General features: G+C 48.5%; 12 protein-coding genes and 2 non-coding genes across 14 annotated transcripts; 5 read left to right on the top strand and 9 right to left on the bottom strand.

Annotated features, from left to right (window-relative positions):
- Positions 1–42: 42 nt before the first annotated feature.
- CANTADRAFT_56943 (uncharacterized protein) lies at positions 43–1,593 on the bottom strand (the record flags this gene model as incomplete). Its single annotated transcript, XM_020210640.1, has 2 exons — positions 43–644; positions 732–1,593. 2 exons carry the CDS (start codon positions 1,591–1,593, stop codon positions 43–45), a joined length of 1,464 nt encoding a protein of 487 aa, XP_020062205.1.
- A 326-nt stretch (positions 1,594–1,919) lies between these two features.
- DIE2 (dolichyl-P-Glc:Glc(2)Man(9)GlcNAc(2)-PP-dolichol alpha-1,2- glucosyltransferase) lies at positions 1,920–3,293 on the top strand (the record flags this gene model as incomplete). Its single annotated transcript, XM_020207019.1, has 1 exon — positions 1,920–3,293. One exon carries the CDS (start codon positions 1,920–1,922, stop codon positions 3,291–3,293), a length of 1,374 nt encoding a protein of 457 aa, XP_020062206.1.
- Positions 3,294–3,340: 47 nt separating this feature from the next.
- Positions 3,341–4,834, bottom strand: SMI1B (Smi1bp; the record flags this gene model as incomplete). Its single annotated transcript, XM_020210633.1, has 2 exons — positions 3,341–4,144; positions 4,202–4,834. 2 exons carry the CDS (start codon positions 4,832–4,834, stop codon positions 3,341–3,343), a joined length of 1,437 nt encoding a protein of 478 aa, XP_020062207.1.
- Positions 4,835–4,864: 30 nt separating this feature from the next.
- CANTADRAFT_326242 (uncharacterized protein) lies at positions 4,865–5,462 on the bottom strand. The gene has a single exon (XM_020208464.1). The coding sequence runs from the start codon at positions 5,262–5,264 to the stop codon at positions 4,953–4,955; it is 312 nt and encodes a 103-aa protein (XP_020062208.1). The 5' UTR covers positions 5,265–5,462; the 3' UTR covers positions 4,865–4,952.
- A 929-nt stretch (positions 5,463–6,391) lies between these two features.
- YST1 (40S ribosomal protein uS2) lies at positions 6,392–7,222 on the bottom strand (the record flags this gene model as incomplete). Its single annotated transcript, XM_020211264.1, has 2 exons — positions 6,392–7,084; positions 7,133–7,222. 2 exons carry the CDS (start codon positions 7,220–7,222, stop codon positions 6,392–6,394), a joined length of 783 nt encoding a protein of 260 aa, XP_020062209.1.
- A 618-nt stretch (positions 7,223–7,840) lies between these two features.
- Positions 7,841–9,406, top strand: CANTADRAFT_92231 (MFS general substrate transporter; the record flags this gene model as incomplete). Its single annotated transcript, XM_020211929.1, has 1 exon — positions 7,841–9,406. The coding sequence occupies one exon, from the start codon at positions 7,841–7,843 to the stop codon at positions 9,404–9,406; it is 1,566 nt and encodes a 521-aa protein (XP_020062210.1).
- Positions 9,407–10,466: 1,060 nt separating this feature from the next.
- GPI1 (phosphatidylinositol N-acetylglucosaminyltransferase) lies at positions 10,467–11,976 on the bottom strand (the record flags this gene model as incomplete). The annotated part of the gene is made up of 1 exon (XM_020208117.1): positions 10,467–11,976. A coding segment is annotated over exon 1 (1,019 nt), but the record flags the coding sequence as incomplete, so codon positions are not given.
- A 984-nt stretch (positions 11,977–12,960) lies between these two features.
- On the bottom strand, positions 12,961–14,547 carry CANTADRAFT_34739 (MFS general substrate transporter; the record flags this gene model as incomplete). The annotated part of the gene is made up of 1 exon (XM_020208602.1): positions 12,961–14,547. A coding segment is annotated over one exon (1,587 nt), but the record flags the coding sequence as incomplete, so codon positions are not given.
- An 872-nt stretch (positions 14,548–15,419) lies between these two features.
- CANTADRAFT_8246 (uncharacterized protein) lies at positions 15,420–16,388 on the bottom strand (the record flags this gene model as incomplete). Its single annotated transcript, XM_020211265.1, has 1 exon — positions 15,420–16,388. The coding sequence occupies one exon, from the start codon at positions 16,386–16,388 to the stop codon at positions 15,420–15,422; it is 969 nt and encodes a 322-aa protein (XP_020062213.1).
- Positions 16,389–17,701: 1,313 nt separating this feature from the next.
- Positions 17,702–18,404, bottom strand: COX6 (cytochrome c oxidase subunit VI; the record flags this gene model as incomplete). Its single annotated transcript, XM_020210652.1, has 2 exons — positions 17,702–17,984; positions 18,247–18,404. The coding sequence occupies 2 exons, from the start codon at positions 18,402–18,404 to the stop codon at positions 17,702–17,704; spliced, it is 441 nt and encodes a 146-aa protein (XP_020062214.1).
- Positions 18,405–18,929: 525 nt separating this feature from the next.
- Positions 18,930–19,002, top strand: CANTADRAFT_t242. Its single transcript has one exon. It is a non-coding gene; the product is annotated as a tRNA-Thr (tRNA).
- Positions 19,003–19,664: 662 nt separating this feature from the next.
- CANTADRAFT_t243 lies at positions 19,665–19,736 on the top strand. Its single transcript has one exon. It is a non-coding gene; the product is annotated as a tRNA-Val (tRNA).
- Positions 19,737–19,940: 204 nt separating this feature from the next.
- CANTADRAFT_27477 (uncharacterized protein) lies at positions 19,941–22,127 on the bottom strand. The gene has a single exon (XM_020208118.1). It carries the CDS (start codon positions 21,725–21,727, stop codon positions 19,997–19,999), a length of 1,731 nt encoding a protein of 576 aa, XP_020062215.1. The 5' UTR covers positions 21,728–22,127; the 3' UTR covers positions 19,941–19,996.
- Positions 22,128–23,175: 1,048 nt separating this feature from the next.
- On the top strand, positions 23,176–23,880 carry CAP4 (Cap4p; the record flags this gene model as incomplete). The annotated part of the gene is made up of 1 exon (XM_020211266.1): positions 23,176–23,880. One exon carries the CDS (start codon positions 23,176–23,178, stop codon positions 23,878–23,880), a length of 705 nt encoding a protein of 234 aa, XP_020062216.1.
- Positions 23,881–24,065: the final 185 nt, after the last annotated feature.

Consider the following 24,065-nt stretch of genomic DNA (forward strand, 5'->3'; position numbering starts at 1 on the left):
AAGCCAGTACACCACTTTCCAAACTTAGAAACTAATGAGGGATTACCTGATGGTGGCACCTCTTTGGGACACGCCCTCGCGGAGCTCGATCAAGGCACTTCCGTAGTTTCCCGAGGCAGTAAAGTATGATTCTGAGCTGAGCTCGTGGGTCACTTCCCACACTTTGTAGACACGAATGGTGTAGTCGTTAGCTGCAACGCAGACGGAGGTGGCGTCTGGACTGGTGGACGAGCTCAAAATCCGCAAATTGGGCACAGCTGGCACTTCTCTTAGCGGGATCATACCCGGATAGGAGTAGACACTCACGAGAACCGGACTACTGCTGTTGGCAAACCCCGAGGTTGCAACTATTTCCTTTCTAAACTTGCTCCACACAAGTCCGGTAATCTGGGCATCGGTCTGTACCTCATTCAACAAAGTTCCCGATCGGGTGTGCCAAAAGCGGATTTTCCTGTCTCGGCTACCAGCTCCAGTAGCCAACAACGAGGTGGACCACGGACAGTACGCGAGCGCCTTGACTGCTGCGGTGTGGGGCAAGATGTACTTCATGGTTGGTGCCATGAGATCGTGAATGTCCCACACCATGCAGCAGTTGTTGTTACTGCCCACGGCCATCTCGGTCTCATCTTGGTTCAAGACGATGCCTACGGGTTAGTAGTGCCAGGAAGTGTTGAGAATCCCTTAGTGTGGCTAGCCAGCAGTACAATGGTCTCTCAGTCTTTGGTACTCACCGCAGACCTGCTGTTGGTTACATCGCAAGGTCGAGATCCGCACGATCTTGCTGTTGCCCACTTTGAACACGGTGACATTGCCCTCTTCGTCTCCGGCAAAAAACGTGTTTGCCGTGCTTTTCCACTGGAAACAATAAACCGTGCCCAGACCATGTTCGTAGGTGTCTATGACCGAGTTGCATGCCTCGTCTACCAAAAATATCGTTCCTCCAACAACCGCGACCAAGAGATACCCCTGGGCATGCACCGACACAGCCGTCACCATTTGTCGAGTGGCCAACGGGACTTGGCGAACCGAGTTGTCAGGGCCCCACCAGTACACCTTGGCACCTAGACCAACAGCTACCCTGTAGGTGCGTTTTGACCACGACACCAAGTTGGAGTAGTAGTCGTTGCGCAAGCCTGGAGCCTGCAAGATGTTGGTGGCCATAAGGAAGCCCACTGATTTCTTGGCCGGGGGTGGCGAACAGCGCCTGTCGTTGCTCAACACCTCGACAATGCGCTGTGGAGACGTCAGCGATACCAACGGACCGGCAAGATCTAGTGATCCTGGTTTGTGGGTGTCAGTACTGGTACTGGGACGGTACTGGAGCACCTTGGGGCTTGCAGCCATACCCAAGGCCTCTCTGAGCTTTTCCTGGCGATGCTGGGCTGGCTCTGGCGTGGTGGTGGCGGGGATGTTGTCAGATGGCGATATTTCTCTGTTACCGCTACCCACTCTGAGATACAAGATATCTTCTCTTAGGGTAATGCTGGCCACAACAGGGGTGCGTGGAGGCTGGAGCTGGTCACCACTGGTAGTGGGATTTTTATAGATCAGTGAAGAAGAAGACGTGGGGATAAACCTATTTCCCGCCTCCATACTAGTTCTTGACATGGTTGCAAAAGAAGAAATCTTTGCAAGAATTGCAAAATTGCAAAAGTACAGGAATTGCAAAGAATTGCAGCAATTGACTGACAGAAAAGTAGACCTTCAGAGGAGTAGCACAGAAGTGGCCAACAGACTGGAAACCAGAAACAGTCTGGTGTACTGTGTAGGAGTCCCCAAAGACAGTGGTGCGGTTATAGCGATTAGGTAATCGTCTGAGACGGCGCCGCACGACCCAACATCTAGCGATTGAGAAACTGCCAGCGACCCTAAGTAGTCCAAGGCGTTTGATTTAGAAGTATTCAATACTTTTCTTTCTAATGCCACTTGTCACCACGGGGTTTTTACCCGCCAGAATCACGCTGGAGGACGTTGCCGGCATATTCTTCCTTATCTTCTGCGCAATCGTGCATCGCAGGGTCTCACTGGTCGTTGATCAGCCGTTCATAGACGAGATCTTCCACCTTCGCCAATGCCAGGTGTACTGCAAGGGCGACTACTTCAACTGGGACAACAAGATCACCACCCCACCCGGCCTTTATGTTCTCGGGACGCTCTACGCTCGCGCATTGCAGCTATTGGGCATGGCCAACGCCTGTGACAGCTATGGCGTGCTCCGGTCCCTTAACTTGGTGGGTGGACTATTCGTGCTTCCAAGAGCATTGAGAAAGTTCCGCAACATCGACAAGGGCCAGTTCTGGACCTATAACGTGGTATCGCAATCCCTAATGTTTCCCTACTACTTTTTGTTCTACACCGATATCTGGTCCACCATCTTCATTGTGATGTCGTTGTCGTGGGCAGTGAGCAGACCTTCTAGCGCTGTCCGCTGTGGTGTGTATGGCTTCGTCAGTTTGTGGTTCAGACAGACCAACATTGTTTGGTTGGCCTTCGTGATGTCGGTATTAATCGACCGGAAAATCGAGACCCAGCACAACGAACAATTATCATTTGGTGCTCGCATCGTCAAATTCATCCAAAAAATGGTTGAGGAATGGACTCAATTGGTCCCTTTTGCCATAAACTTCGGGTTATTTGGTGTCTTCTTAGTGGTTAATGGTGGGATCACTTTTGGCGACAAGGAAAACCACGAGATAAACGCACACATAGTCCAAGTATTATACTGCTTCACCTTCATCACTTTCTTCACCTGGCCGGTGTGGCTCTCCAAACGGGTAATAACTCGCTACATTAGCTTCAATTTTCAAAATTATGGGTTCAACTTGTTGTTGAACGGACTCCTGATGGCTTTGATCAAGCACATCATTGATAATTACACTGTGGTACATCCATTCCTTTTGGCAGACAACAGACATTACACATTCTACATCTTCAAGAAATTGATCAGTCACCGTTACAGTCAATTTATTTCTATTCCATTGTATCATTTCTGTACATGGAACATTATCACATCTCTAAATCAATCTAAAAGACTTAGCTTAAGTCCAATCACAATCATAACATACTTGGGGGCGATCTGCCTCACAATCATCCCTTCACCCCTCTTCGAACCAAGGTACTACATCGTGCCATTGATTGTGTACCGGTTGTTCATCAAACCATCAGGAACTCAAAGGCCCAAGCTAGAATTTCTTTGGTTGAATGGAATCAATTTGGTGATTATGGCAGTATTCTTCAAGTATGAGTTCACCTGGATCAGTGAACCTACTAGTGTACAAAGAATAATCTGGTAAATAACCCAATAAAATACAGTTTCTCATTATTCATATCGCCATGGTCATTAAAACCCAATCTCCGTTAATTTGTTTGTAGTATCCCGCTGGCGGTTCAAATCGATCTCTTTCAATACCTCGTCAGTTACGTCTTGGGACAAGGGACTTTTTATGTTGGGAATATGTGAGCTGGAGCCAATACTGGATTGCGAAGCAATTGAGGTTCTGGGTAAACTCTCCGACGAGTTCTTTGCGCTATTCAACGGTTGGTTCAAGGTGTCGATACTTGAGATGTTTTTGTTGATAAGCTCGTCGATGGAGTTTCCATTTTTGAAGTCCTGGATGAATGATTCCTTACGCTTCAACTCAATGATAAGTTGTTTTGTTTCTTCATCAAGCTCGGCATCTGCTTTTTGCAAAGAAACTAGCCAGTTGTTGATGCTTCTTCTTTTCAAGATATCGAGGTAGCCCACTTCCAACTTCGTTTCTTTGTCCATGTAAACCAAAGATCCCTCGTTACCGAGGATGATATCTCCGTAGTTGTTCTTTTGTCTGGTTTTGATATCCCAGTTTCCAATCTCCAAGTCGTTGGCAAAGATCAAGAGAAAATCGCCAAAGTTATCAGCAATCTTGAACTTGGTATCGAATTCCCTGCCAAACAAGATCACCTGGCCATAGGTGCCTGACCCGTTTGGAGGAGGAGAGAGATCGATGCCGATGTAATTGCCGACCTCGTCGGTGATGATGGGGATCCACATGGGATGGGCAAACGAGTTGTGGATGGCACCAGGCGGGATTGATTTCTGGACGGGAAGGTTGAGGTGTGGGGACGTCGTAGACGCACTGGAGGCCGAGGACGACGAGCGAGACGACTTGGACTTGGAGTCACCAAGGTCGAACGAGGTGTTGACGGAGTCCACATCACTAACGGTTTGACTACCAGCATCGGGGTTAGTGAACTTCTTCTTCACCGCCAGGTTTTGGGCGTAGCTGGTGGGCAACTTGGCCAACTCGCTGATTTTGTGCGATTGCTTGATGGTGGACAACTCGTCGTTGAACATACGTGCCACCTTGCGCCAGTTTTCTGTCATGATCACGATTTCGTCCAAGGACATCAACTTGAGCCCAAACACCAAGCCTTCGCCCGAGGTGGTGGACGTGGTACCGAAGTTGGACTGGCCATCGGTGAGCTTGTAGAACTCGACCACGCACGGCGGCAATTTGATGTTCAAGTCCTTCTGGAAGTCGTTCAAGTCGGAGTTGGTGCATTTGTCCTGGAGCGAGCTATGGAGGTCTGGCGCGTAGCGCACCATCCAGTTGTTGATGTGCCGCCATGCCAACTTGACCTCGTGGACGCCAGCGTCAGTGGCAGTTTCGGCAGCAGCGTCGGCATCGTGTCCACTGATGAACTCAGTAGCCGAGTGGTTGTGGTGGGAGAAGAGCAACTTGGCCTCGTCAGGCTTGTTGACACGGTTGAACGAGTTTCTGGGGTCGAACTCTGCGTACTTGTCGCTGGTGCTGAGGGAGTAGAAGAACTCCTGGACCTTCTGGCCAAGCGTCATGGTGTGATGTGGCAGGAGGGATGGACGTGGTGGTGGTGGGGTGGACGTGGTGGATGTATCGAGTCTGGGGTGTTTATTGGCGTGATTGCCGTCCCGTGATGTCAACGTGCGCACACTACTAATGACGCGTAGACAATAGGTAGAGAGGGAATTGCAGTCTGTTGGGAGAGTAACAATAGTGGCTCAAGTCGGTGCTTGTGCGAATTGAGCGGGAAGCATTGAAGTGGATTGCCGGTGTGGGCTGTAGAATAATAGAACAATAATTAATTTTGACTGGGTGCAATAATATCGTGCATCGATTTATCCATAATCTGTATTCTTTGATTTGGATATAATGGCTTTTTGGATTGGAACAGCCGTGGTGCCAAAGTAAGCATGCGGAGGACTTCGATCTGGGCAGAATCACGGGTTGTGGTGGAATATTCTCCATATTAATGTATTAATATACATCTACATTCTCTTGCGACATCCATTTCCCCATACGGTCCCATAACTAAATGTCATTATTTCTACCATACCCAGCATGACGACGTCCTACTTTGAAATCCCCTACTGTGGAAGGCGACACCGAATTCTACTCTTTGAGATATTTTACGTAGTCGCCCTGAGGATATGAAGACAAATTCCATACTCTAGGATATTCAAGACTTGAGACAGCAGTCGTGAGTCCAGAGGGCATTCCACTCGCTTATGGGTAAGTAATTAATACATGCCATATCGCTGCTGTTGACAACATGGACCTTGGAACTCATACCATAACGATGGCTACTTGATTTCTCAAACCAGGAAGCCTCCTTAGATCGAGAATCACCAAGGATTATAGCCTCTACCCACACGTGACAACATCGTCATGTGCCAATTCTACACATATTCCCCGGGCATGAAGTGCAAACGCCAATGACAAGCAAGTACACGATAAACCGGGCGTTTTATCTGGGAAGAGCCCGCGAACAAAACCACCTAAAACAAATGGTGTCAGAATCAGTAGAACGGCGTGGGCCATGATTCTCAGGGGGACGCTGGCTGCACCTATCCACAGCGATAACCCTCAGAACGAGGGCACCGTAAGCGGACCGATTGCTCGACGGCACAGACAGCTAGGGGTTTTGATTTAGGGCCACTATCCGTGGTAAACAAATTGATGAACTAAGAAAGATTTTTTTTGGTATTTAAATCATGCTCAACGCCGGGTAACCCTACTCCAGGCAGCCGATGCCACTGGTAGGGAACCAAGTCTACGGTCCAGATACGAGCTGGAGAGAAGCGTAGGAGCACAAGCCAGGTGACGGACCCTTCCACTGGGCTTAGTGATCCTGTGGCTCGAAATTCCCCTCATACGGCTACAACCGTGGCCTGGTCAACGTAATATAGTCCAATGAAAAATTCGTTAGATAGTACCTGGTAGTCAAATTACACCCAACGGTCCATTCTTGGAGGCCAGTGCCCCAGCTCACTACGCTCAGATAGATATATTTATATTAACATAGAAGGTGCCAAAAGATGGGGTCAGATGTGATGTTCGAATTGATGATATTTTTTACATATTAAATATTACAATTACCAGGTAGAAGCAACAGCGTCTTCAACAGCTGGAGCAGCATCAGCAGCCCAGTCAACTTCTTCGGTTTCACCGGTCCATTCGGCTTCAGCTTCAGCAACTGGAGCTTCGGTTTCTTCAACGGCCTTACCTTCTTCGGTGGCGTTTTGTTCAATCTCTTCTGGGTCTCTGTAGAAGTATAAATCTGGCATGACAGACCATTCGGTGGTTCTGTCTGGGATGATACCTCTCAATCTCAAGACTTCTCTGGCAATCAACCACCAGATCAAACCGATGGAGTGCTTACCCTTGTTATTACATGGAATGGCGACATCAACGTATTCAGATGGGGAGTCCATGTCGGTCAAAGCGATGATAGGAATGTTGACGTAAGAAGATTCCTTGATGGCTTGAGCATCGGTTCTTGGGTCAGTGACAACAACCAATCTTGGTTCCTTGAAAGAACGGGTGATGTAGTTGGTGAAGTTACCTGGGGTGAATCTACCAGCAATTGGGGTAGCACCGGTGTGGGAGGCGAATTTGAGGACAGCTCTTTGACCGAAGGTTCTGGAGGAACAGACAGCAACGTCGCTGGCGTTTGGAACGGCAGCGATGATTCTGGCAGCCAAAACAATCTTTTCCCAAGTCTTACCAATGTTGATGACGTTGACACCATCTGGTCTGGTCTTGTAGACGTATGGCTTGTTGTGAACCTGTTATGTTAGTAGTGATCCAAATGCTTTCGAAATCGTGGCACATACTTGAACGTTCTTGGAACCCAAGTGGACGTTGGCAGCTAATAACAACTTAGCATCTTCTGGAGTTAAGTCAAATGAAGCAGGTAAAGACATCTTGATGGTTGGTTCTCCTTTAATGTTTTACTTCAAACTGATATGAAAGAAACTAAAGGCCTGAAAGATTTTTGCGAAAAAATTCACCGGGGAGTGTAGAGGTGAAAATTTTTTGATGGTGAGAGCGTATAGTGAGCGATTCCTGGGGGAGGTGTGGTAGCGCGCGCGGTGTGCCGATGCTGGCATCCGGAGTGCAATAGTGGTGGGAGGAGGGTGGTGGCACAAAAAGCGCGGTAGTGCGCGGCCCGCGCGGCCAGGGCTGGGGCCCTTAAAGCGCGCTTTTGAGCGTGACATGCACGTGACCATCCTCTGCCCCCGCCCCCTTCTCTCGCATGGCGTGCACGTATCTGATCGATCAGATAAGCTTTGGTTCCCCAAGCGACGGAGCGACTGCGTGGTCCACGTCGCCAGGTGGCACCGCACTGTCATGCAAGCGCTGGTTGTCACCTCTACAAGGCCTATCCAGGCGCCTGCCCCCCCTGAAGCCCTCCCTGCCCCGCTTCACCGCCAATTTACTGGCCCTTGCTTCAACCTGTCACTTACGTAAGGCGAGCCCATTCATGTTCGTTGCGCAATGCGCATAATCTCACTAATCTCACCAGACTGATCCAGGTTCACATGAATGAAGAGGCCCTCCTCCTTCCACGCAAGCGCTCGGAGCAGTTCCACATCGACGAGCCCGATCAGGAGTCCCACTGGATCCACGAGCACCGACGCCAGCTCTCCACACTACCATGGCACAAACGGCCATCCTTTGGCACCATGGGGTTCATTCTCTTCCTCATAGCATTGGCTGCCTCGTGTGGCCAGCCCACCAAGGACTCGCTCAACGCCAAGTTGGCGTGCCGAGCGTCGGGTCAGCTCTACTGTGATCCTGTGCTAAAACAGGTGATCTTGTCCAACCTCAATCTCGTGTGCTCCACCACCACCAGCATCGTGCTGATGGTGGTCCTGGCTAACGTGGGTCCGCTCTCGGACTCCTACGGCCGGAGCCCGTTCTTCTGCTACTATATTTTGGCCAACTTCCTTGCGCTGGCGGCATTGCTCTGGGTCTATAGAACCTACTCTACCTTGAAGTTCTGGTTGATTGTACTGACTTCGTTCATTTCGAGCTTGAGCGGAGGCAACTACTCGCTCCTCTCGCTCCTGAACGCTTATGCATCGGATATCGTGGCTCCCGAGAACAGGATCTACTCGTTGGGCTTGGTGTCTGCTGCCATATTTGCAGGCAGTACTCTTGGGCCCATGTTGGGAGAGTTTGTGCTAAATCGCTCCAGCGATATCACCTCTATCAATGGGGACATTCTTGCCAACGAACTAGTCCCCATCAAGGTGGAATTGTGCATCCAGGCGGTGGTAATGGTATTTACTTTCATGTTTCTTCGAGAGTCTCGCTCGAAACAGGCCCTTTTGCGGGCAAGAGCAGACCAAGCAAGTACTCCTCGTACGTTGGTGGACGCTATCAATTTCTTCAAGCCTCTTAAGCTATTGGCGTTGCCCCGTTCGGTGGCTCGTCCCCACCAAAGACTCTCCATCCGCAGGTCCAGGTATGTGGTGGTGCTCCTTGTCACCATCGAGATTTTGATGGCACTTGTGGACGATATCGTCCGCACCATCATCACCCAGTACGGCATTTTCAGGTTCAATTGGTCCGCCAAGCAGTTGGGGTACTTCCTGTCAATAAACTCGTTGGCCAGTGCCGTGGTGCTAATGGCCATTTCGCCGTTGCTCAACAAGGTGTTGTTCGCCAAACTACTTGGTTATTCAGCGTTGGAGTCGCAGTTTGACACCATCGACTTTGCCATGCTTTTGGTGGCCTTGGTCAACGAAATCGTCAGTCTCTCCATGCTCTACACCAGCACCAGCACTTCGGAAATGTTCTTCGCTGGAAATTTATTGACCATCAGCTTGATCGGTGGGCCTGCCATCACTTCTGCCATGCTCAAATTTTATCCAGAATCAAAGGTAGGTGAGTTCTTCAGTGCACAGTCTATCTTGAAAAATGCATTGGGAATCATTTCACCACTAGTATTTCAATGGTTGTACAAGTACAGCCTTAGAAACCAAGTAGCTAACTTGTCGTTTGGGGTGTATGCATTGATCATTATGCTGTGCACGGGATGTCTTCTCGTGGCCAGAAGGCTCTCCTTAGCTACTCAACTGGGGCATATAGCCACCCCGTAACCCGAAGAAATGAGGGCCAGTGCAGACTCTGATAGTAGAAGAGCTAATGAAATTCTGGGTACATATTCATGAAGTCTCTGCATACTAAAATACCACTGCTGTGCGGTTGGTATCTAGATTCATTTTATTAGGTATATAGTCGTGTTCGGAAACACGTAGAATCGGTTTTATGCTACTTGTAAGACACAAAAGGTGACAGATCAGCCTCTACTGTCCGGAACCTTTGGACACCTCGCTCCAGATGTCTATAGTCTTTTCATACCGCTCTGGTAACATCAAGTAATTGAACTTCAACTCGTGGTTATAGTGCGTGGACAATAACTCACCTCTGGACAACGATTGCAACAACTTCGATCTAAAGTTCTTGGATGCGGTGAATAGCTTGATGAAGTTGGTGAAAATCTCGTTGTAGGTCAATGCTTTGTTAGATAATTTGGTATATGTGATCGAATGCTCGTACATCAAGTACTGGAACTTGATTCCGCCCTGTAGTCTTTTGGAGTTCTTCAACTTCAACACACATACGAATAAGGGACTGAAACTGATCATAATTTGTAGGTTTTCCAAAAAGTTCAATGATATTAAGATAAGTAACCTCAAAACAAAAAACATGAAATAGAATGCAAAGACGGTGGGGAGCAACAAGATGAGAACCATGAACAATAATGTGCCCAAGAGCAACTGATCAATCTCAAACGAATTACTGGATCCAATCACGTAATTATTGAGATTATCGATTCTATTCCTGAGAATATTGTACTTCTTCCCTCTAAACAATTGGAATAACGACTTGAGTGTTTCTATTTGCCTGTTGTAAACCTTCGTCGACGTAAAATGGAAGCAGGAAACATGGAACGTTAGTTTGTCAATGATGTCAATCATGAATCCTAGGAAGAACGACAACCCTCCACCGTAGCATAATACCTTGAAAAACACCTGGAAATAATGGACGAGTTGAAGCTTCGACTCCTGGGAAATCTCACTTTCAATGATATCATTGATAACGTACTTCCAACAATTAAGTGACCACATAAACAAATCGCCCATGAAATGGCCCAATTCATCGTTCAATTTAAAACCAGCAGGATGATGGGTTGCAATCCAATGAATCAAGGTGGAAATCTCGCTGTAGAGGATTCTTTGAATGAACGTTTTATGGAGAAATGTAGTGACAGTATCGAAATTTTGGATTATCAAATCATGGACCAAAACACCCATCAAGATGTCGTTGAACATGAGCCATGCTGAGTTGTGAAGATTAATATAATTCGAGTTGTTGATGTTCAAGTCAGAGTTAAATATCGGAAGCTTCAAATTCTTCAAAAGTGGGCTGTCTTCATTGTAGAGAATGCTTTTATCGTAGTAACACAAGAATTGGATGGGGAAATAATTGATCTGTTTCAATCTCAAGTCCAATTGACGCACCACGTTGGAGACAGAAACCAAGCTATATCCGTACACCTTGTAGTTGAGGGTCCAGATCAGCCAGATGATTATTCGTTGGAGGAAAGTGACCAACTGAACAATGATCCTGACCAAGGGATGTATGGACCCAGATTTTGGGGCCTGGTGCTTCTTTTGGGATGCCTGAAGGTCGATTCTGGTTTTCAAGACCAGGTTGATCTTGTCCATGATCTCGGAACTGGCAACAGAATTGTGTTCCACATGTTCAGTGGAAGGCTCGAATATCTCGAGCTTTGCGGTGTACTTATCCTGCTCGTTTGGGGTCGATTCTTTACCCATCGATTGAAGCAAAATGGGCCTCACTGAAAGGTACTCCAAATTGTTGAAATTAGGTGGCTCGAATAAGATAATCGAGTAGGTGCAATCGTCGTGGACATCGATGTACGGCACCTTGAGTGTGGGGTCATAACCGAACTGCAAGTCCCCCACTTGTGGAAGTCCCAACGAGCCGATGATGGTGAGGCTACTGAGATGGGGTGGTGGTGCAATTGGCTCAGTTGTTAGTTGCACGGCAACGTACACCTTGGCGATCTTGTAGCCCACCACGTAATACCCCTGCTGGGGACGTGCAAGCTGACGGATCAAGTCGCTGGCAAAGTAGATCTGGAAGTTCATGTGGAAAAGCTGTCTCTTCTCAAGTACTGGGACGAGTTGTTGGGTTTCTGGTAGAACGGCAACGGAAGCACCGATTCGGAGTCACTGAGATCGGATTCGGGGTCAAGAAGCTCGTTGCGCTGGTGGTCTCTTGCGCGTGCTTGTGCCTTCAAGGCAGCGTGTGATTCTTGGGCTAGTTTGTGCTGGTTCTCCACGGTGTAGACGTCAAGAATGATGATCTTGATGAGATAGATGATAGTGAAGAAAATGAGGGAAAGCGCCACAAGAACGTGGAGACTGCGAGCGGCTGGTGAATCGTACAAGTCGTACACTGGCATTCGTCTGAGTAGACGCTGGTGGCTGGCGTGGTGGACTGGTTGGCTGTGAGGAGCGTGAGTGAATGTCTGTTAATTTCGCATTTCGTGTCGCACTGATAGAAATGGGTGAGCCAGAAGGATGGGTGAGGATGACTGGAGAGGGATGGGTAGAGGATTAGGAGGACGACTGGAGAAGGACTAGAAATTACTTCTAATTATTTACATGGATTAATATAATTTTTATGACCTTAGTTCACTTCCAGTACATAGTACACTATGTGAACAAGGCGAGCATATGTAGAAGAGGTGGAATTCCCCTCTGATGATTTATATTAACTGTTGAACGTTTATCGAAAGTGATATTTAACATTTAAATCAAATTTATAAACTGCCAAGTTTTTATCTTCTCTACAGTTAGTATATTTTTCATGCTTGAAGGGATGGTTCTTGCCGCAAAAACCCCATATGCTGGAACAAAGCCTTATTACCCCATATAGCATTTATAAATTATAGTGCTAGACGTGCTGGGTTGCTATGGGGTAGTAGGAGCGTCCGTACTGCCATTCTCTGGGGTGATGCTAGTCCCAGGTTGAACTTTGAGACCCTTGGCCACTTTTAGGCAAATTCAATCTATTTGAGATTTTCATCCTGACGTGTCTTTAGATAGTGAATTAGCACTGAAGACTGGAGCGGCAAGATAGTACATGCTACCAGAATCTCTGAATATCGGAGCCTGTATTTATCGCGTGATCACTTTCGCTTATTCCATAGCACTATTTCGTGGCATTCCCTCTAGCAGCTACTCTCCTAGTAGCTGCTCCTCCACCAGCACTCACCGGTGCCTGTGTCACAGATAAACCCCAATCTTTACCCCTTTCGTTTCCACGGGGCCTGTGCAAAGCCCCTTTCCAGATACAAAGAGTCATATTTTCGCAGTCTATACATTACGAGAAGGATAAATAAGCGTCACTATCTCCCCTAAACGTCCTGGGGTCTTTCTCTAGCGGCAAAGCTATTCTTGCGTTGAAGGTCCTGATAATTAGGGAGATCCTCAGTGTTGGCCAGCACACTAGGAAACGACGAAAACGATGCCACAGAGCTGGCACGGGTCAATGCCACGGTATCACGGTTCAATCCCAACACTTGCTTGGCTGCCCACATGCAGAAGGCTCCGAACGTCAAGAAGGCAGTGATGACGAAAAAGACCAAGTTGGGGAACCCCTTCTTCAATGACCACTTATAGAGTGAAAGCAACGCCAAGGGTGTCACTAAACTGAGCAAGTTCTTCAACAAGGCAACAGCACCATAGACCTCGCCGATCTTGGAGTCAGGGTAGAACTTGGGAATGGCGGAGGAGAGTGTAGGGGAAATCATGGAACCTAAACACGACAAGCACACGGCAATGAACATGGAGGTCTTGGTGGGTGCAAAAGCGATCATCAAGTAGCCAAAGGCGTCGGTTATGAAGCCGGTGAACGCCATGGCAAAGTCTACCATGTCGAACTGGTTCTTCAACACCCGGAGCTTCATGCGCTTCTGGAACACGTTGTGGTTGATGAGCGGCGACAAGATGACCAACGTGAACGCCCTAGTGCCGCAGAGCAAGGTGATCAAGTGGCCCACGTCGCGCTGGTCCCAGTTGAAGCGGTAAATTCCGTACAAAATGAAGATTTCAAGGAAACTGAACACCAACGCTCCCATGGCGCTGTCCATGACCACCAAGAGAAGGGCAGCGATTCTGGTGTTTCTGATGCGTTTGGGATCGCTGGAAGGAATGTACTCCGCAGGCACGTAGAGCAATCTCAACGGATGGAGGAAATTAATGGCACGCAAGAACCCCAACACCGAGCTGGTGGTGTCACTGGGGACGGCCAACAGGCGCAACTCGGATCTGGACAACGATCTGGACTTCTTTCTGGCGCGTTCAGACCTGGATTCTGGCAACACGAACACGCAGAACAAGCACAAGGTGAAGAGGAGCACAAGCTCGAATTTCATGGGGAGAAAGTCGCGCTTGTTGATGGAGTTGGCAGTGTCCACTGCGCGGGAGACGAGCTCATTGCCCACATGGACAGTATCGATCTTGGAGGCCCACGAGTTGATGAGATTACCCACCAAGGGCCCTGCACTCAAGCCACAGAGAAGCGCAGCGAGAAAAAGCCCAAGGCTATAAATTCGTTCGTGGGGTTCCACCACGTCGGTGACGTAGCAGCTGCCCAAGGCCGAGATGCACATGATGCCTCCTCCGATATTGCCTATGAGATCGCAGGCGATCATGAGGCCAAATTGCAACACCTCAAAGTGCGACATCACCCACAATTTCAACAGACGCCCCACCAAAAACATCACCAACAAGAGAGCCAAGAATACCTTGCGCCCGTACTGGTCTGACATGGGTCCCACCTTTCCGGCCGCTACCAAGGTGATGCACGACACCACGAACGACACGGCGATCTGCAAATTGGACATCAACGACTGGACGTCGACGGGACTGCAGTGACCGTCCAGCGAGTAGCGTGAGATGTAGTTGCAGCACAACTGGAGGGTGATGATCTGGCGGTTGCCCTCGCCCGCGGTGTTGGCCAACGCGAGGAAAAAGGCGATGACGCTGATCATGAACACGGACGGACGTCTGGACCAGTGGGTGCCCTTGTTGAGGGAGCGCTGCTCGCGGAGCCACACCACGTCCTCGTTGTGTTCCTCGTTGTCGTAATCTTCGTCGTTTTCCACCACGGCCTCATAGACGTCGTTGACGGCAGTCTCAAGGGTGGCGTCGTACTGGGGGTTGTTGGAGGCGATGAGCGACATAGAATTGGTAGTGGCTATTCAGTAAGGGTGGGGTATTAGAAGGGTGGCGGTAGCGGTGTTACCTGATGAGTATGGGTATTACTGTGATGGGTACTGTAGTCAGTGATCGTCACTGTGATGGGTGATACTGTGATGGGTATCACTGTGATGGGTATTACCGTGATGGGAACCGTTCACTTGTTACTGTGATGGGTGTCGTGAGAATGGGTATTACCGTGATTGGTTACCGACAATAGCTGATTGGCTACCCTTGTGTACAGATGGTGGTGGTGTCCCGTGGTACCCTGAATGTTTCTTCCAGGCCCTAGTGGTTATATATTTTGAATTACTTGACGTACGGCTCTGTTATCAGAGCCACCGCACTGGGATCGTTGCTCCCGCACTATGGCTTAGTAAGGCTTTGTTTGACTATATAGGCGAGCATGGCGGGTGCCGAGCAACGGGTGGCAGAGGGGCCAGGAACTGAGGCTGGATTGTGGCGGTATCCGAGAATGGAAATGGTGGGAGTGAACTGGCATGAAGGGGTGGTGGTGGCGGTGGACCTAGTGAGCCGGGTAGCGTCGAGGAATGAGTGGTGGGACGCAGCGAGCAGTTGTAGTGGCACGCTCGCGGACCTAGCGAGCCGTAGCGGGCTGGAATTGCGCACTAGCTACCGGGCGCTGGAGGTACTGAGCTGGTAGAGATTCAGCTCAGATGGTAGAAGTGCCGCTATTGTGCCCGTCTATGCGGATCTATGGTCTCCCCACCGATCTGTGGTCTCCCTGTTTCTCTCTTTGTCTCCCTGTGTGTCCCTGTGTGTCCCTGTGCCCCTCCCTGGTTTCCGCCGCTCGCTACGCTTCCTCCTCGCCCCACCGCCACCGCGGAATCAACCTGATGTCATAATCCGTCTCCAACTTGAGCTCGTCCCACGGCTCGAAGTTCAACCACACCATCTCAAAGTCATCATCTGAATCGATCGTGTGGTGGCCCAATTGGATGTGAGGCTTGTTGTAGTAAGGATTCACGTATGGCGACTTGCCCTCAAGAATGAGGTCGATCCTGCCGGCCTTGTTGAGCTCGTTCACCTCCTTCAACTCGCCCTCGAGGAGCGTCTGTTGGCGCTTCTTGTTTTCGCCCGCTAGCCGTGCGTAGAGCTCAGTGTACTTGCCGTTGCGATTCAACTGGGCCAACATGCTGCCATGCTTGTGGTCGGAAGAGGCCCTGGCCAGTGGCTCGCTGGAGGACGCTGCAGCGTCCGCCACCATCTCCTTCTCCACGCTCTCGATCCACGCACCCACCTTGTCGGTCCAGGTGTTCATGTCCATCGGACGGTAGTACTTGTAGGCGCCAAACCACAAGCTGGGCTTGTCGCCGTTTTTGCTGGCCAACTTACGGTAGTACTTGGCCTCGTCGTACCACGGGTCGTACGGCAATGTCATCCGCGTGATCTCCAACCCAGCACCAAAGATGGCTGCCGTACCAGCAATGCCTGGCACCAACGCCTTCCAGAGCGAGCGCTTAGGCGCCAATTGCTGGGGATAGCCGGGCCTGTGGAGCACTGGACGCCACATATGGCGTGCCTTGCGCATGCAAACCATCCCCAGCACAACCTGGAGACCAATCATGAAGTATAATGCAGGGAGGTTGTCGGAAGCTGGCGTTAAAGGGCCCCACATCAAGCCCACACTGGGGTTGCGAGGGATCCAGGAAGCTGGATTGGGGATGACGATGGTGGTTCCGGATGAAGAGCTGCCAGAGCCGGAGCCGGACGGCTGTTTGTCGTTGTCGTCGTCGTTGGGCGGTGGTATGTAGACTCCCATGGATGTGGTGGTGACTGGTGAAGGTTGAGCAGCTATGCGTGAACTAGGTGTCACGTGGGGTTGCTGGGGTATAGAGATGGGGGTGTAAAATATGGGTTGGGATGGGAGAGTTGTTGGATGTAGATTGAAGGGGCTATTAGAGATAATTAACTCCTAGTCAAGTGCATTGTGGTCCATTTTGGGCGTGGATTTTGAATTCTTATGCTCCTGATGGTGAATTATAATTGCAGCCTATATCAACTGAGTTGAAAATAATTGCTGAAGTACCATAGGCTCTGCGACATTCCACAGTCCTGATTTCCTCGCTTGGTAGTCGAATCATGTGTGGTAAGTTTATTGCAAGAGGACTAATTACTGGGTGATACCTATGCACGTTTGAGTCCGCTGCCGTTAATTTCTTGAAATCCAATTGCATACTTAGTACCTTTCAATGCAGTATACGGTAAAAGGCTCAATTGAGCATAATACTTGAACTTTCCACTACAAAGTACTTCAAATTCATAAATACCTTCTCCTTGAAAATCTGAAAAATCGAATAATCTCTTGATCTCATTATGGTGTTTCATACTCGAAGTTCTGACAGTTAAAGTTGTATGGTGCTAAAGTCAAAGTTTTGTGTAGGATACAATCATCCTCGCTCTCAAACCCCGATTCCTCGAGACTGAAGCAGACTATTATCATGTTAGAAGTACGAGTATTATAGCTCATAAAAAGAGTTTTCTCCATTTAAAACAATGAACTATCTGGTTTTAAGTAATCTTCTATGAATGAAACCCGTCAGATCCAACATTAGGAACATTTAATGTGAATTAGCCATCCATATTCTTCTATATTAGCAATTAATATTGGCTACGCCGGTCGCACAAAGTAATTGAACAGACAGATTTGTAGTGCCCTTGATCGAGGTTTCTACACACGGGTCGACACACCTGGTACCAGGTTAAAATCAGGCCAGTATAACCTAGTGATTATCACGTGATCCATACCATTGAATGGATTTGGTTCTATCTCCCAACCACTCCCATGAGGTAAATACTGCTCCGAAAAGGACTGTAGTGATACCAGGAGTTGCAAAGTAGGTCCAGTTTAGTTTTCCGTTCCCTCGAGAACTATCTAGCTCTAACATTCCGAGTTGCCCTACATCCATCGCATTCAGGTTAAGATACTGGGGCCATTAGGCTGGAATTGGCGCCAGAACCCCAGAAACCTTGCCGTACTGACTCCAGGACTTCACAAACCTTTCCACACAATGTCTCGTCTACAGTTTTCCATTATATTCATTTACTCAAGTATATGACGTGCAATTGGGATGCTTAGGCCTTGTCGGCGTACAAGTCTTCCTTCAAGTCAATGCCCAACTCTTGTCTGATGTCCTTCAACTCTTCCAAGTAGGCTTCGTATTGTTCGTTGTTTTCGACCTTGTGCTTCAAAGCCTCGAAGGTTCTGACGGCAGTTGGGTAGTCGTTGACTCTTCTGCAAGCTTGCAAAGCCTTTTCAACCACAACTGGGGCTGGAACCAAATCGTAAGAGAAACAGTTGTTCAAGATTCTTTGGACTTCGAATAAGTCGTAGGCGTTTTCGAACTCTTGTTCGTATCTAGATGTTAGTACTGGTCTGTGGTGGCTGGTCTCTGGTCTCTGGTCTCTGGTGGCTGGGCTGTTGCGTCTGGATCCTCATTTCCATGCTAGTGTTCTGGCTGCTGGCTCCTGGTGGAGTTGCCACTGCCATTAGTCCCATTGGGGCCTGCATCGGGCTTTGAATCCAGGCACCCAGACGACTGCTGGCTCCATGTCTGCCTGGGCGACACCAGCGTGGAAGAGATAGGTCTTCTCGACTGCCTGATTGTGGTTGTACTTACCTAGCGGTGAATTCTTCGAAGGTTTCTTCGTGGTGGTCGGAATACATTCTGACTTGTTGTGGAGCAGCCATTCTAATCAAGTTAGTTCTGGCCATCACAGTTCTAGGAACTGGGGCGACTCTGACTCTCAAGGCGGAACGGATGGTGTTGGTAAACATTATGCTGGTTTATGAATGAGTATCACTAAAGTCTTATCAACCTCACTTTGAATTTGAAGTTCTGGTACGATATTTCACCACGTAAATGATTGGCCTAGGAAAAAAATTTCTACTCACCTGAAAATTTGTTTGGGAAGTGACTAAACAAATCATACGATTGGCAGAAACAGGCGAGGGGGGCTGCGACAAGGTCTACACGGAAGCGACGGAAGAATGGCGGGGCTAGAGACTGGAGGGGTGGTTGATCCAATGTAGAGACTATTCCCATGGCACTGGGGGAGGGCAGTACTGTCCAATGAGAACTCGGCAATTTCTGGACTGAGAAGTCACGTGACGATGGTGGCAGCGGTGGTCAAGTAAAGCCCGCTGGAGCAGAGCAGTTTCGGGTTCAATGCGCGCCCGCTGGGCAATACAAGTAGCGAATACTATAGAGGCCCGTCCCCTGGTCTTTGGCTCCGAAAATGGGGCAATTTCGTGTACACACGGCTGAGATATTAATTACTCCAAAATGCCCTTGCACATCAAGCCTTTATGGCCAAGTTGGTAAGGCACCTCACTAGTAATGAGGAGATCGTCAGTTCGAATCTGGCTGAAGGCACTGGTTTTCTTTTTGCCTTCTGGGGCCATATTTTTGCAGTGAAATGTATGGAAGAGTATCCCCAGGCGATTATACTGTCCAAAATTATGTACCAAACAACAGGTAAAAATTTCCTGACATACCCGCGAAAAAAACTATTGTTTGTATGCATTACTTTTTTGGTAGAAACTGCGGGCATCTTTGCAAAATTACAGCTAAATGTCCGATTATTAAAATGAGTAGCAAGAAATTCCACTCCAGAACTGTTCAGAATAAACCGATACGTAATGTAAATAGCCAGTCGGGTTTTGTCTTGCTCATGAAAGGAACTTGTCGTGCGCTCTCTAGGACCGACGGTAGCCATTTATTCTCTAGAATTTTTTTAACAGACCTGATAAAACTTAGATATGTGAGCTGCCTAGTTAAGAGGGATAGCTGTATGGAAATCCTTGCTCTAAGAGTGAAAAATATTTTATTTTGTCAATGGGAATCATATTACGATATAGGCTTTTAATGACTGGATATTCAACCGAAATATTGTCAGAGATAGCTTATCAAGGGGTATAAAACTAGAAACATTGAGTATTAGCACTGTTTCACCCCAAATGAGCGAGATAAGAGCCAAAAATGGGAACCAAGAGGATCAAGCAGTTATAATTATATAATTTCAGCTATAAGAAATAGGTTCTATGGTCTAGCGGTATGACGTCTCTCTCACCCAGAGAAGGTCTCGAGTTCGATCCTCGATGGAATCAATTTCGCTTTCTTTTTGCATCCACTATTATTTGATAATTCCGCAACAACTATCCTACTCAATCCAGCAAGTAGTATTGGGTGACTAATTGGTCAACTGAAACCTCTCCCAATGCGATCTTGAGAAAGTCGAGAGGGTTTGCGGAGCTTAGGTAGTTTTTCTATAAAAATCAACTTTTTTCTCTACATCCGACTTCATTACTGAATGATCCTGCTCGTAAATGGGTATTATATTCACTATCTATGGCACTGGGCCATTCTCCTATAAAGCCTTTTCCTTTTTACCAAACCTCTTTGACACATTTAGGTTCTTGTGTTTCTTGGTCTCTTTCGACAGACCTGTGCCATGTTTTCTGTAGTGATATCCCAGCTGGAAGTTTCCATTGTATTTTTTTGGCGTGCTCGAACTCTTGACGGGTCCCGAACCATTGAGGTTGATGGGCTTCCATATAGGAAGCTTTTTGATGTCTACTCTAAGCTTTCTCAAGAGCAATGCTGCCTGTTGGTGCTGATCCGTTTGGTGAGGAAGCCCGTCGCTGGGAAGCTTGATTTTCAACTCGACCCACGACTTTCCTCCACTGCTATTCACTTTCAATGAATTGGTGGGCTCTCGAATAAACATGTAGCCGTGGGAGTTTCTTTTGTAGAACGTCGAGCAATAGTCTTCCGCATACTTGCTGCTGAATGTCCGTGACGAAAGGACATCCCTGGTGAAATCATCACTGCGGGTATGGACTGTTTTCTTTGTGGCTCCCGTCACCGATAACTCTGTTCTTGGATCAGGGACGCTGTGGGCCCTGGGTAATCTAACTTTGATCTTTGTACTGTCTAATGGTTTCTCTTCGTGGTAAGTTTTCTGTAGGAGCGATCTCTGTTCACTCATCCACAATTTTGGTTTCTCGATCTGTTTCAATTTACTGTGGGTGGAAACCTGGATCTTGTGTGCCAATTTAGCGTTGGGACTGGGTGTGACATCTCCTCGTCTCTTGTGGGTGTTGATAAATTCTCTTGTACGTTCCAACCCCAGATCGGGTCCAGTTCGTTCTTTCATGGGCGGAGCCGGCTTCAACTTTGCAGAAGGAACAAACGAAGGGTTGTTGACTGCGCTCAGAAAGATGTTTCGCTTGTTTTTGGACAGGGTATCTTCGTTCAGTAGCAACGGGGACATCAAATCTTCGAACTGACCAGCAGGAGTGAATTCGTCTTCAAACGACAAATCTTTGGAGAGGCTTGGGAAATTTGGGGCAGCGAAGTCGTCATCAAACGAGACGTCCGTTGACAAGCCTGTGAACGTGGGGCCTGGGGGTTGTCCGAAACTGTAGGAGGATACGTCGTGTTCGATTTGTTCGGCTAGCGTGCCCAACTTGATATTTTTGCCGTACAACGAGCCTAGCGACGGGATGCTGTTGTCATTCCAGATGGACGATGCTGCCAACAACGGAGTAGCACTACCGCTGGTGGTGGTGGAGGACGCCAAATTGATCATGGGGGTGGAGGACACTGGAGGAGAGGGAATGGTCAAGTGCGACTGTGACGACGCTGGTTTGGCAGGAGGGGGCGAGTCTGCGAGCCCGAGCGACCGCAAGTTGTGGGCCAAGTCGATGGTAGGGGCCACTGGGTCGCTGAACAAGTCCTGACCAGGAGGATGGTGGTACGAAGGGGTATTGAACGATGGAGTAGGGGTAGTAAAAAAGGGAGTACTCTCGTTGGAGTTGAAGAACCGTGACGACGCATTGGTGCCTGTCTTTCCAGAGTATGCTCCTATCAACGGAGAGCTGTTGTGACGCTTCGATACTGGGTACGAATCAGGGGTGGATCCAGCGGGATCAAAGTGGTGGGACGGGAGCTTAAAGTCGAGATCAGAGGCCAGGGAGACCAAGGTAGCTCCGTTGATGGGGAAGAAGTTGGAAGTCCTGCGCTGGACCACCCCAAACGCCGAAGAGGACGTGAAGGATGGGGTGAGTGGAGCCGCCACCGTTTCGTGTTCAGACATGGAGGGAATATGGAGGAGCGTGGGGGCAGATGGGGGGCATTTACTAGTGAGATGGGATCGACAGAGCCCGCAACTGCCTTGCCTGATGTGGGTGGACTCCTTGGAGGGTGGAGAATGGAGTAGGGAGAGGTGACAAATTATCGGTTAGCGGTTATGGGTGCGGGAGAGGGTTGGTCACGTGTTTTGCCCCACGTGAAGGTATGAGCTACACTGGGACATTTAGCCGACATAGTATGAGCAGCTTATAAGTGCATTAGTCCTATAATGGCACATTGGGTCTACGGCATAAGTACCATGCTTACGTTCTGGTTGTTGAGAAGTTGGTAAAAATAATGACTGTCACCTGGCCAATGCTATTTATATAACTTCGACGATATTTTGAGAATTTCGTATGGAGTTAACAAAATTAATGAACTGAAAGGGAAAAATCTAAATCGAGCTCGTAATGAGATAGTAATGTGGAGTGCTTTAAATAATATATGCAAGGACTTAGATAATTTATAGATTACTATTCCCCTGCCCATGATGTTTAAGCCTTGTTACCAATAATAGCATATTATCTGATTTCCAACAAGTACTAATTAATTTCAATTCTTTTTGACTTTTACATATGTTTCATATACATTAACCTTACTAATAGTCGGTTTTATATGATGAACTGCTTGTCTGCGAAGCTCCAGGATAAGAAGAGAATCAAGGATGCGATTGTTCACGAACGCAGAAACTATTCAATAGTAGTATAAAAATTATCCTACAAGTCCAATGGATGAGAGAACCGTAAATTATGTTGTATTCAATGAGAGACGGGAATTAAGTAAATTGTAATCTATGAGAGAAGCGGGATAACACCAATCATTTTGTAATAATTAATTAGAGAAACGGGAATAATGCCAGGTTTTACGGGTTTCATCCCATTTGCGGTGTGATTGGAGGGCTTAGTCTCCGAATAGAAACTCAATTTCTTTTACCTATGATTTTGGTGAACGTCCTATTGTTTTATTTTCAATAGTAAATTATCCATTTTCTTTCTTAGTGACCTAAATACTCTGAAAAATATACATACCACACTCTACATGACTCCCCAGCTCGCTTTCCTGCTGTACTCCAATATGTTACTCTCTGTGAGGTCTAGGACCGGATTGGGTTGACACGTTACATGACCTAATTAATTAACAGAAACAACTAATTTTTGACAAATGAGGGATCAGTCAGTGAAGAAAGCTACGTCACTAGAGTCAAACTACTGTTGTGGAGTAGGCTAGAATACACCCGACCTATCGCAGTAAGATTCTAGGCACCTGCACACAACCAAATTCGGCACAGACACGACCACATCAACGCCCCTCGCCCACCATCAACAAATCTACCACCACCTTGACCATACCCTGCTGATTTGTAATCCATTACATAAAAGGACTTACATAATTGATTACATCGCAATTTGCAGCATGAACTCATCCTTCACCTCATGGGGCAACGACAAGCCCGACCAAGCTTCTGCCCAGGACGACAAGTTCGACCCTTCATTCGCTCGCCATCCCAGCGGCGCTGAGGGTGCCGAAGGCTACCCTTCAGTGGACGACGTCACTGCCGCTGCCGTGGCTACTGCCCAGAGGGCTCGCAAGCCGTTACGTCGCGGGGGCAGAGGACGGGACAACAGTGAAGAGGAGGAGGACGACCAGGTGAGAGCCGCCCAGGAGGCGGTCGCTGGATTGGCCCAGCCTGAGCAGTACACCCACGAAGAGAAGTTGGCAGCCGCCGTGGCACAAGGCGCAGGCAGAAGTCCCGACTCTCCTTTGTCGGACCACGAGGGCTCAGGGTCCAAGTTGGTACGTGGCTCGGGCACCAAGCGGGCGATCCAGAACAGGAACGCTCAGCGTGCGTTCAGACAGCGGAAGGAGAAGTACGTCAAGGAGTTGGAGTTGAAGGCAGCAGAGGTAGACCAGTTGAAGCAGTCGATCGAGGAGTTGAGGGCTGAGAATTTGCAGTTGCGAGACTACACTTTGGCCTTGCAGAGCAGGGTGATCGAGCTCTCGCCTTCCAACGGTCAGGCCATTGCCCAGGCGACGTCTGTGCAGGCAGGCAGCGATGCCAGTGCTAACATAATGCCCACGCCACCTGCGGTGTTCAATGCCAAGCACGGGGAGAAGTAGCTGGCGGGAGCTCCCACGAAGTGGGAGGCCCAGGCCAGTCTTGGGGGCACCATTCTTTATACTGGATCACGGATGATTTGAACGGGATGGTGCTTTTGGGACCATTGGAGGCCGTCCTGTTGCCTCACGACATTTGAATCAGATGCTAGTGGGCTATTTGCGGTATTTGGACCATTGGGTGTACC

The sequence above is a fragment of the Suhomyces tanzawaensis genome (genome assembly GCF_001661415.1).
Source record: "Suhomyces tanzawaensis NRRL Y-17324 unplaced genomic scaffold CANTAscaffold_8, whole genome shotgun sequence".
Classification (NCBI taxonomy): Eukaryota; Fungi; Ascomycota; class Pichiomycetes; order Serinales; family Debaryomycetaceae; genus Suhomyces; species Suhomyces tanzawaensis.